Source organism: Leopardus geoffroyi, chromosome C1 (genome assembly GCF_018350155.1).
Source record: "Leopardus geoffroyi isolate Oge1 chromosome C1, O.geoffroyi_Oge1_pat1.0, whole genome shotgun sequence".
NCBI lineage: Eukaryota > Metazoa > Chordata > Mammalia > Carnivora > Felidae > Leopardus > Leopardus geoffroyi.
In genome coordinates this window covers 14,461,923-14,474,477 of record NC_059328.1, presented here as the reverse complement: position 1 = coordinate 14,474,477, position 12,555 = coordinate 14,461,923, and the positions used below count along the sequence as shown (strand labels likewise).

The window sequence follows — 12,555 nt, the reverse complement described above, 5'->3', positions numbered from 1 at the left end:
CTTTCTCATGCAAGGGACAGGAATCCAACTTGAGCTGGCTTAAGAATACAAATCGGGGTGGATTTTGTATGTCAACATAACGAAAAAACCCAAAGATCGAGCTCGCCGCAGGTACGGCTGGATCCAGGCATTCCAACTATGTCATCAGGGCTCTTTCTGACTCTCTGCTCCTCTTTCTCTTGTGCTGGCCTTACTCTGAGGCAGGTTCTCTGCACACTGTGGTCCTAGCAGCCCCAAAGTTCCATCCTTCGGCTTGGAAACCCAGCGGTAAGAGAAACTTCTCAGCAGAATTGCCAGAGTTGAATCGCATTGGCTTGGTTTAGGTCACCCGCCCGTGTCTGAAGCAGTTGCCGCAGCCAACAGAGTGGAAAATGCTGATCGGTCTGCTCTGAAGCCCATCACCTGCCCCCTTGCACCGAATGGGAACCATACAGAATGACAGTGGGATTCGGAGGATTGGATTTCAGAGACAGAGAGGCCTTGGGGGGGGGGGGGGGGGCGGGGTGGATGGGGTGAAGCAGGAAGGCAGTGCCTGCCCCTTGGGGTGGAGGAAAGAGCTGAATCCGAAGAGCTAGACTCTGTGTGGACCTCAACAGGTACCATGAGCGGTAAAGGACCAGTCAGTGCGTCCTTCTGGAGTCGGTGAGGCCAACGTGATGCAGTTCTCTGAGGACTGGATTGTGTCACCTCGCCCTCTGATGTTCAGGGCAAAGTAGTGGGATCATGTTTTCTCAACTGCCATGCGGCTCACATCGGTCGGTCCCACAGGCGTCCCGGTGGGTGGAGTCGGCTGCCCGGAGGCCAGTGGCCTCTGCACGAGCTGACGAGATTGAGCTCCCGGACCCGCGACGTTGGGAAACCGACCTTGGGTACTGTTAGATTCCACAAGGCCCTGGCCCCATGGGAGTCCACTTGGAAAGCTGCCAGCAGGCCTGCCCTGACCACACCCCGTCTTTGCTTCCAGGCCTCACAGTGGGCCCCCTCACAGGCTGTGCCAGGATGCCAGGAGATTGTGCAGGAGGATCCCCCAGATGACGGCTTGGCTCAAAGTGATCCCAGATAAATGGCGGCTGTTCTTACAACTACTGGGTATGCACGTGTCTAGCAACACATGGCACCTGTCGTCAGTCGTGTGGCGACAAAGCAGGCCACGAGTTTGATGCTCATGAATCCGTAGCTGTTAACACAGCCGCTGTGACTAAAAAGGAGCTGGCTCCAGCAGCAGGTGCTAAAGCCCCATGAGCTGGGGGCACCTGGGTGGCTCAGTCGATTAAAGTGTCTGACTTCAGCTCAGGTTGTGATCTCGCGGTTCGTGAGTTCAAGCCCCGCGTCGGGCTCTGTGCTGACAGCTCGGAGCCTGGAGCCTGCTTCAGATTCTGCGTCTCTCTCTCCCCAGCTTGTGCTCTTTCTCACACACACATGCAAATAAATATTTAAAAATAAATAAATAAATAAATACCCATGAGCTGCTCAGGTTCTGGTTTTTCTGTGTTGACCTGGGCTTTCTCCCCGCCCCCCCACCACCCACCACCCACTCAGAATTCTGTTCCCTTCACTTCTCTCTTCTTCAGAGGCCACCTGTTTGCAAATGTGCACAAGGCACAAACTGTTTTCCACTGATCCTGACAGCTGGAGGGTGCCCTCTGAAACCCGGCTGCGGTGGTGTTTCTCCAAGTGGGTTCCCCAGTCCACCTTCGTCAGCATCATGACGAGACGCCTGTTAACGGTGCCTGAAGATTCTTAGATTCCCCTCCTGACCTGCCGGATGAATCTGGGGCCTGGAGATCTGTATTTTTAAAGTCTCCAGAGGCGGGGGGCATGGGGGGGATTCGAATGCGTCTCAAGGCTCATAAGCCATCATGTTGCCGGTACTCCTCCGGCATCTGAGGTTTCCTGACCTCAACAGGAAAGTCCTGATTCACGGCGTGGGCCCTGCCCCCTTTGGCAATTCAAAGTCTCCAGACCCACAAGTTACTGATTAACCCTAGGTTTCAAGAAGAGAAATAATAATAACTAGAGAGAAGACGTAAGACGAGACACAACCTGAGCAGCCCCGGGAGAGGGGTGCCAGACGGCTGCTGTCACCAGGCGCCTGCCGAGAAGGACAAGGGGACGTCCAGCCTGAGGTCAGACGGCAGCCAGGTCCTAGCGGCGCTGGCTGACCGCCCCCCCGCCCCCCCGGTCAATGCCGAGGCCCCCAGCTGCCACGTCCCGCTGACTCCGTGCCCAGAATGGCCTGCGCCGAGCCCCAGCGCGTCTCCACAGGAGCCACCGCCACGGAGGCCACAGGCCCTGCTAGGGCTTATCTTGGCTCCACGGATGGCGACCTCGAGTGTCTGGTGTGCCGGGAGCCCTACAGCTATGCCCGGCCACCCAAGCTGCTGGCCTGCCAGCATCCCTTCTGTGCCGTCTGCCTGAAGCTCCTGCTGTGTATCCAGAACGACGCCTGGTCCGTCACCTGCCCACTGTGCCGCCAGGCCACCACCGTCCCTGGGGGCCTCATCTGCAGCCTGCGTGACCAGGAGGCCGTGGCGGGGCGGCTGGTCTGGCCGGAGGTGCGGCTCTGTCCTCAGGGACTGGCGGATTCCGCCACCTCGACGGCCAGGCACCCCGGCTGGGTGGCAGAGGAAGGGCAGGACGTGGCAAGTGTTAACCGCGTGGCGGCCCGGCGCCTGGCGGCACACCTGCTCCTACTGGCCTTGCTCGTCGCCCTCATCCTGCCCTTCTTCTACCCGGGCATCCTCCGGTGGGTGCTCGCCGTCATTATCACCTTGGCCCTGCTGATGCCCTCCCTCTTCTGCTGTCACCGGAGCAGCCGGGGCAGCTGCTGGCCTCCCCACGGGGCGCTTTTCTGCAGAGAACAGAAACACAGCGAGATCGCTTCCATCGCCTGAGTGCGCTCCGGGCGGGCGGCGCCTGCGGACTCTTGGGCCCCATCAGGCTCACGGCGAACGGGGTCAGGGGCTACGAACTAAGGCTGGTTCCCTCGGGGGATTAAATGCCAGCTGGACTTGCAAGCCAAAGCCGGAGGGCTGGGTTGGGTCAGGAACTACGTGCCTGGATGATAGACTTCTGTCTGTTTGGGGTGGGGGAGGAGGCCCATACCACTTGGCCACAAGGGGCCTCCTGTTCCTCGGACGCTAATGCTCCTGGTTTTCCTTCAGATGCCTTGATGAGGTTATTGCAAAAACAAACAGAACCAAGACCCCCTTTTTTTGCAGTTTACGTGCCTGGTTTGATTTTCTCGCTTTGTCTGGTCTTTGGCGTTTGGGGCAGTTTGTTCGGATTTGTGGCCGTCACACGTTTTTCCTCGTGGGAAGTCGGAGCCCACGGGAAGTCCTCCTGGGCTGCCCACCCCATGCCCATCCATCTCAACAAAGGGCCCGGTGGCTTCGGTGTCCCCGTGATCGCCCCCAGGGATGGAGGGGGAGAATTTGTGTGCGGGAGCGGTTCTGGGGTGGCCGGGGGTCCCACGTTTAGTTGGCAGAGTTGGGGAGGCGGGGAGAGGATGCAGGGGAATCCAGGAATTGCTCCCAGCAGCCCCACCAGGTTTCCCAGCCCCGGGTCATTGGGCTCTGGCTTAACAGAGAATCTCGGGGTTACAAGGACTAACGGTGCCCACCCCCCAAACAGCAGACCCCACTGCCCAGCAGATGCACGGTCTCATGCTACAGAACCAACTCTGTACGGGTGTTGCTTTCCCGGTTTATTGCATTTCAATTCCTGTCTGAGTTTTTGTCATAAAGATAAGATGCCCCATAAATGCAACGGTCCTTGACAATAACTCCACCTTTCCCGCCCGCCCTGACAGTGCCGGTTATCGGAAAGGCTGCTCTGGGACACAAAGGAGGCTTCTGCTGGAGGGAGACGTCTCAGCCAGAGGGGACCCTTGGGGGTGCCGGTGAGTGGAGGGCGGGAGATGATACCTTGTTTCCTTCCAAAGGCCTTGTAATTGGGAAGCGGACTTGAAACCTCAGAGGGGCTCGCTGAGGACAATGCATGGTCCTTCCCTACTGCCCCCTTCCTCCTGGTAAGATGACAGTTTCTGGCCGGATGCTCATTCCTGGAGACCGTACCTCTGTCAGAGAGGAACGAGAGCACTCTGCCATCAGAGCACAAAGGGTTGATCCTGGCCCCATGGGTATGTCTTGTCCAGCAAGGCCCTTGGCCTGAGTTTCATTTTCCCTGAAATGCGCTAATTGGGCTGGATTACTCTTAAGACCCCTGAAGCCCAGGAGCTGAGAGCACTACTGGGTCCCGAACGGTGGACATGAGTCACCTCGCCCCCGAATTCACACAAAGAAGGCTCAAAATATAAGTATGTGTGCAATTAGCTGTTCTTGAAGTCTGGGTGCCTTCCTTTTTTTCTTAAAAAGGTATTTCCAAGGCAACTCTGGGACACCGGTGCTATTGGCCTTATTTGCTCCTCACGCTGAGAGCGTGTGTGAGTGTGTGTACACAGGCGTGTGCCCACACACTCAGCCCAAAGCCAAGTGGAGAACACCCTGTCTGCCCGGGATGAGTAAATGATGAAAACTGTTCCACATTTCCTGAGCTGGCCTCAGGCAGGTGCAGTTTGGGATGGTTGCCAGTAGGATAGGGAAAGAACATTCTCTCCCCACTTGCCTCCACTCACATTCCATCTAGTTCTTAGACCCTCCACCAAGAAGAAAACCTGCACCGAGGTCTCAGTTGCTAATGGCAACACTATTTCTACCATCATGATGGCAGGCGCATGTTTATTGAGTATTTATGATGCGCCAAGCGCTGCACTAACTGCTTCATATGCATCGTCTAGATGAATCTTCAGCCCGACCTTATGAGGTAGAAATCGCTTTGCCAATAACGAGACTGAGGACCAGAGAGGTAAATTCATCTGCCTAAGGTCGCACAGCCAATTGCTTCCAGAGCTCCCCAAGGAATTAATGCAGCGTTCTTTCTGCTCCATTAAGCTGCCTCCTTCGCGTGCAGTTCTGAAACAACCATAAAAGTGGTTGCTGTCTGTGGGCTTGCAAGGGAAAACAGGGAACTAATCTCAAGATCCTCTGAACTCCAGTGATCAGGTGCACAGAGAAGCCGGAGAATTCCAGAACCCATTCTACGTCTATGCTAAATGTCATGCTATGTCATGCGATGTCTATGCTAAAGACACAGAACACAGAAGTATAAAAATGCAATGGCTTTCCGAGAGACTTTTACTACCCAGCCCCAACCTCCCCTGCAGGAAGCTGTGTGGACACATGGCCCCCAACCAGTGTGCCCTCCACCCCCCCACCCACCCACCCCCAGGGAAAGAGGCCCTGACAGTGCTGTCTCCACCCACTTTGAAGCCCAGCTGGTCCCAACCACCTTCTGGCCCCTGGCAGTATCTTCATGGAGAGCACTAGAGGCCAAAATTGGTGCAGGCTGTCCCGGGGCCGGGGGAGAGAACGGAGGAAACAGGCAGGGCTGCAAAAGCCTGGATGTGGAAGAAATCAGAGAGGCAGGCCTAGGCTCAAAGCTAAGTCTGACCTGGCGTGTGACCAGTAGAAGTTACAGGACTTCTCTGAGCCTCACTTTGCTCACCTATAAAGTGGAGAAGGATGCCACACACCTCCCAGAGCCCCCATGAGGATTCGGAGTGCTACTGGATGAGAATCCCATGTCCAAACGGGCTGCTTTTATCACCAACCAGTGACCCTGGTGGGTGAGTGGGCTTTCGGGGGGGTCTGTTCACTATGAGAGCAGGCAGGGGGCTGGCCTTGACAATGGGGTGAAGCCGGTCCAGAGTAGGAGAATTGTCCAGAACGGGCCAGTCTGGTGGAGACCTTTGCACTTAGGAATTGTGCTTGGGAATTAGGAATGGCAGGGAGAGGCCAAATTTCATCCTTACTGGACCATTTCCCTACTCTGTGGCCTTCGAATCAGACATACCTGGCTTGATTCTAGCATCACCGTTCACAAGCCACCTCACCTATATCTCATAGGGTTGCTGGGTGAGTAATGAAGTCATCCATGGCTGGGCACTGGGGATCACAAGGAGTTAAAAAGCGGGGGAGAAGACAAGGAGAAAGATATGGGTTGAGTTCTAGAAGGCACTAACAGGCTCATCTTATGTTATTCGATCTTATTGATAAGGAAGTCTATTAAAGCCTGGGCACTAGAATTCACCTCTTCTGCTATCGGCCTCAGCATCAGCAGCGGGTCCAACAACAATTAGCAAAATAATTGCTAACGTGACTTGGACGCACCACGTAAAGCGTATTGCATATGCCATCACGTATGCTGTACGAGAGGTACTGTTATTACCCCCAAATTACCAACGGGGATGCTGAGGCACAGAGGGATTAAGTAACTTACTCAAGATCACACAGTGAGGCAGTGGTAGGGCCAAGAGTGCACCGCAGAAGTCCAACTCCAGAGTTTGGACTTTGAGTCACTTAGCTGTATCTGATGGAACGTTCCAGGCATATCATGAGCGTTCGTGGTATGTGGGTGCATGAAGGGTGAAGAATTAAGGAGAGATGGGGTTCCTCCACGTGGTTACAGCTTCCTGACTTAGTGGGTGCTGGGGGCAGGGGCTTGTGGGAATCCACCCGTCTCCTTACCCATAGGCATTTGCTCATCTCACCTGACAGCCCGTGTTCATTGTTGGGAACCTCCTTTCAAATGCCTGGAGGAAGTTTCTCAGCCTCTGCTAGAGCAAAGAATTCTTTGTGGCAGAGGAAAGCACTTCCAGGAATGAAGGACCTGCCTGCAATTTCTCAGGCTGCAGGAACAGCATAGAACACGTTCAAAGAGAAATCACATCCAAGTTTCTGAATCTGCCCGGAGCTGTTCTTATGCACTTTGTATTCTTCTCTGAATATCTTGAAATCACCTTTTTAAAAGGGAGGAATATTTCCCGGGTCAGTAGAGAAGTCTCTGAAGAATTCAGAAACCTCTGGAACCTATACCGCACCTGCCCTGGGCCGAGGCTGGCCCTGTACTCTTCAGCCGGGGCCACTTCAAGTTCAGCCAACAGCTTGCCCAGAGTCTTGTGGCACGGAACTGACAACGTCAGTTCAAGTCAGGTCTGATCGACTCCTAAGACTAGATCCTACCTCTCCCATTTATGGGTGGCAAATGGAGGCTCGGAGAAGCCCAGTGATCCCCCACCAAAAGTGCCTGTTACGTTAGAGATGGCGTTAGATTCGCCATCCACGGTTCCTAAATATCCTAAATAATCTTTGCAACAATCATATTACAATTACTGAATTATTGTCCCCGTTTCACAGGTTAAAGACCTAAAGCCCGGGGTGTCAGTGCCTACATCGTGTATGTGCTTTTCTGTGCATATTTCATAGTTTAAAAATGAGTTAAGCCCAATGTAACAACGCTGTGGAGTCTAAGCGGTTTGAGGGCAACGACTCAGTGTGAAACTGGTTTCCAGGACTAACCCCACGCTGAGATGTGTGCCCCAGGGTTAAAGGGCTCACCCAGCATTATATAGAGCTTTATGGGTTGCTCCGTAGACAGTCTGTCTGGTTTGAGGCCCGACTCGGCTACTTACCGGCTGTATGAATGAGTTCCTTATTTCAAACTCTCTGAACCTCAGTTCCCGCATCTATAAAAAGGGGAAATAATCACAGACTAGCGAGCATCAAACAAGAACACCTGTAGAGACCACTTGGCATGGTGTATTGGCACAGAGGACACGCCAACTACGCAAACATGAACCGCTCTAGTTAGGCAAAAAGATGAATGTACCGCTCACATAACCAAAAGGTGGCAAAGGCAGTCTCCCGGTGGGCGTTGGTAACGATGAAATTAGGGCCTGGGCCTTCTTCCTTCAGACTACTCTTCCCCATCTCTGTCTCCTTTTCTCTCTGCACTTGGGTTTTGTTCTCTCCGACCAGCTTTTTCCACTAGCTTGGAAACTTGACCATCTCCTGCCGGTGTCTTCGTAGCTTCACCTCCAGAAACAGACAAAGTGTCTTCCTTCGGTAAATGATGACAAATCCCAAGGAAGGACTCTGATTGGTCCTCTTGGGTCACATGCCCTCCGTGACCAGCAGGGCTGTGACTGGCAGCCCCAATGGAATCTCGTGACTGAGAGAGGAGAAGGACCTCAAAGAATGGTGCTATTTGCAGAAGAACGAGGGGCACTGAGGAGACAGACAGTAGCTGATGGCCCCGTAGAGAACCTGTGTGAGCAGCAGGTGTGTACCCCAATCCCCCCCCCCGACTCCAGCTCATTAGAGGTCAACCTCCACCTTGATGGGAGGTCTCTTTGAGGGGTTTGCCTCCTCCCCCCCTAATCTCTGTCCAGGTGGCTTCTGATGATAATAATACCATATTTGTATTTGGGGGGAGAGTATGTGTCCCAAACCTGCCAATCAAAGCATCATTAGCCCGGGCCACAGGGTTTGGTTCAAGACTGAGCCAGTGACAGCTCCCCCTAGGAATCTTACTGGCACTACCTGGAGGGGGTGTTTTCTCCACCAGACTTGCTAAGCTGGTAGAATGTTTGTCTGGACTTTCTGGTGTCTGTCTTGGCTCCCCTACGGGACAGATTTTTCTACTGGTAAAGCCAACCCAGGGGGAAGCTGAGCCCAGCATTCTCCCTGATAGAGAGAAGTTCCCAATCATTTTATTTGAGTACCTGGGTCGGGCATGCCTGAAACCTGAGTTTCCTCTGGAGTTTTCAATAGTCACACGAGTCAATAAATCCCCTTTCTTTGCTTACACCATTTTGACTGGTTTGTTTTTTCTTGTAACCAAAGGAACCCTGACTCATTTGCACGTGCTTGAGTTACGAGGTCACGTGCAGTGAAAGTTAAGGAGCTGATATGGAGCCCTGTGCATGTCAAAGGTAGGAAGCTGGATGCAAGTGACTAATGAAGTTGAAAGTCACAGAGAGGCAGACAAGAGGGAGGCCACGTAGCCTCTGGCTGGCAAAAAGATAAGCCTCATGCCCTGACTTCCCTGATCACCAGTCTTGGTGAGTCCTAGCTGTCTGCCAATCCTATCCTGCCTGTCCACGCGACCCCTGTCATATCCTTGAATATCTCTCTTTAAGGAGGCTGGCTACCCAGAGAATTCCAATACCTCCTCATCCCTTCCCCAACATAAAAGCCAGTGCTTGGTGAGGCCTGTGACCTCCGTTGAGTGTTAAATGGAAGACTGTCTGGGGCAGAACACAGCATCGGTGAGTTCCTAGGGCAGACAGGAGGAAGGGGGTTGGGGCAGCCAAGGCAAGCCTCAGGAAGGCTACGGGAACTGACTGGGTCTTGAATCAAGGATTTGATTTGAACAGCCAGAAAAAAAAATGGGTTGAATGAGAGTATCGCAGGCAGCAGGAAATGGGAGGCAAGCATGGAAGCTGGCTAGTACACAACAGAGTCAGGGGCAGAGAGCAGACCTGTCTGAGTTGGGGATTTGTCAGCGGGAGGAAGGAGGCCATGATGGTGGGGAGGGTCCCATACACCAGGTGGCAGAGGTCCAATACTGGGCATGGAGGGCTGGGTGTGGGAGCACTCAGAGCTCCTAGCAGCCCAGAAAGTCTGAAATGGCAACAAACCCCGGAGAGAAGTCTGTGGCCGCACGCATGACAAAGATGTGTCCGCTGGAGGTGAGCATGGTGTGGAGGGGGCATACAGCAGACAAGACGTCAGGAGTTCGGGGCTGTTGCTCTGCCCTGGACCCTGAACAAACTCCCTCAGGGCTTCCCTTCTAGACTCTGGCTTTCAATAGCATCCATTCCTGTGTGAGGGGGATAAAGAACAGTTTCAAATAGCATTCATTCATTCATTCATTCATTCATCCATGCACTCAACCATTCAGAAAGTATTTGTTGAGCACCTGCCAAACACGAGGCATTGGGTTAGGTCCTAGAAAGGTGAGAGTCAGTAAGACTTAAGACCACTGAATTTACACAGGGACAGACACTGAGGGCTGCCTGCTCAACAGCCATTGTCCCTCCTGCCTTGAGAGAAACCTGATTTGGGGGGGGGGGCAGTAGGGTGCCCAATCAATACTGGCAAGAGCAGTCTCTGCTCCGTGCCCCACCCTTCAGAGAGCCCCACTCTGACTCTCCTCCAGCCATGCCCATCCCAATGGAGAGAGGAATTACAAAACCAAGAAGTTGTGCCCACCTAAGCCCACACTGTGGATACCTAGTACCCCGATATCCCCTGTCCAAACAGCCCCGAGCTCACTTCCAGCCTATAGGAGTCAGTCTCTTCCCTGACCCATTCTCCCAAGGGTGCAGTCACCTAGGTTTGAGGAGTGGCCAAGGGCGGTTGTTTGTGGGAGGGGCAGACAGAGCTCAGATGTGTAAGCTGGAGTGTCCACACACCTGTGTGTGAGACCTCATGTGGTATGGGATGGGGGAGATGGAGGATGGGCAGTGAGCCAGGAGCCACCTCCTGGCACGGAACCCCAAGGAGCTGAAGGATTCTAAATCCACGCCTGATCTTCCGCGTGGTTCTGAAGGTCTATCTGTCGGGCTGGACATGTTTCATTTATCATTTTGTGTTTTCCCCCTGAGCCCCACAAATGTTAGGGCTGGCTTGTTCCCATCTACAGGGGTCTGAGCCAGTCTCCGTGCCAGATCCTTCCTTTCCCAGAGTCCCTGGCAGCCAGGGATGGTCATGTGACACAGACATGTGATCCTAACGAGGGGGCTTCTGGGAAATCGTTTCCACCCTGATCGTGGGGGAGAATCCCATGAGGAAAGGCCCATGAGGAGAGCTCCCTTTTTCCTCTTTTCTGCTTTTGAACATAACTACTGAAGGATGAGTGCCCCCGAGGGAGCCATCTTTGGACCACAGGACAGAGTGGTCCAACGTGCCAAGGGTGAGAAAAAGTGGAAAAAGTGTAGGCCGTTGCTGACATCACTGAGCTACCAGACCAACTATGGAACCACCTCCCTCTGGATTTTATGCTCCATAAGTCATCAATGTCATGATGTGGGCCACTGTGCTGGTCAATGTCTGATAGTCATAGCAGTGGCCTACCATCCTAAGGGTAACGTACGTCCTAAAGACTAGTGAGAGAAACCGGCGTGGCTGGAAGACCGCCCATCTGGCTGGTAACCGTCATGCCAGCCCATGGGGACAATTTTCCTACAGGTGAAGTCAACTTGAAGGAAATTAAGAATTTTTTTTTTACCATGTCTGCATACCCCTTTTACTATTATTTTTTTAAAATAATCCCATTTTTCTGTGCTTAATGTTTCATTTTTGATTTTAAATGTTTAAGATGTTTTTTATTTTATTTAATTAATTATTTTATTTATTTATTTATTTATTTAGAGACCGAGTGCTCGCAGGGGAGAGGCAAAGAGAGAGGGAGATACAGATTCTGAAACAGCCTCCAGGCTCTGAGCTGTCCTCACAAAGCCTGATGCTGGGCTCACACTCATGAACCATGAGATCGTGACCTGAGCCGAAGTGGGACGCTCAACTGACTGAGCCACCCAGGTGCCCCCGTGCTTAATGTTTTAAAAAGAAATAGGTCACTGTCATACATTAAAAAAAAAAAAAAAATCTTTTTGCATTATAGGAAGTAATTCTTAAAAACTTAAAAAATGAGGAGCGCCTGGGTGGCTCAGTCGGTTGGACATCTGACTTCAGCTCGGGTCACGATCTCACAGTTCATGGGTTCTAGCCCTGAGTCAGGCTAACACTGGAGAAATGGGGGAGGACACGTGGTTCTTAGGTCAGAATTCTGTACTATCTTTGTAACTTTCTATCAATCTGAGACCATTCCAAAATACAAAGGCTATGAAATAATAAATACCAGAAAGATCAAATCCTAACTTGGTATTTTGGAGAGCCAAAGGCTCTGAGCTGAAACCTATTCTCCCTTTGCTAAAAAGGAAAATTAGCAAATGCTAAAAGAGCACGGTGAAATATTGCTCAGCCCTAAAAAAAAGAAGGGAGTCCTCCATTGTGGTCCTCCAACACGGAGGAACCTGGAGGACATTGTGTTGTGAAATAAGCCAGATACATAAAGGCAAATACAGCGTCTGAGCTCACTTTTGTGTGGGGGCCCAGGTCATGATCTCGTGGCTCATGGGTTCGAGCCCCACGTGGGGCTCTGTACTGACAGCTCAGAGCCTGGAGCCTGCTTTGGACTCTGTGTCTCCCTCTCTCTTTGCCCCTTCCCTGTTCGTGCTTTGTCTCTCTCTCAAAATTAAAATAAACATTAAAAAAATTGTACCTTGGGGCACCTGGGTGGTGCAGTCGGTTAAGCGTCCGACTTCAGCCAGGTCACGATCTCGCGGTCCGTGAGTTCGAGCCCCGCGTCGGGCTCTGGGCTGATGGCTCAGAGCCTGGAGCCTGTTTCCGATTCTGTGTCTCCCTCTCTCTCTGCCCCTCCCCCATTCATGCTCTGTCTCTCTCTGTCCCAAAAAATAAATAAACATTGAAAAAAAAAATTAAAAAAAAAAATTGTACCTTGGGGCGCCTGGGTGGCTCAGTCAGTTAAGCGTCCAACTTTAGCTCAGGTCATGATCTCATGGTTCGTGGGTTCGAGCCCCACATTAGGCTCTTTGCTGACAGCTCAGAGCCTGCAGCCTGCTTCGGATTC

General features: G+C 52.6%; 1 protein-coding gene across 1 annotated transcript; it reads left to right on the top strand.

The window, feature by feature from the left end:
* Positions 1 to 1,955: 1,955 nt before the first annotated feature.
* RNF186 (ring finger protein 186) lies at positions 1,956 to 3,945 on the top strand. The gene has a single exon (XM_045475896.1). It carries the CDS (start codon positions 2,232 to 2,234, stop codon positions 2,892 to 2,894), a length of 663 nt encoding a protein of 220 aa, XP_045331852.1. The 5' UTR covers positions 1,956 to 2,231; the 3' UTR covers positions 2,895 to 3,945.
* Positions 3,946 to 12,555: the final 8,610 nt, after the last annotated feature.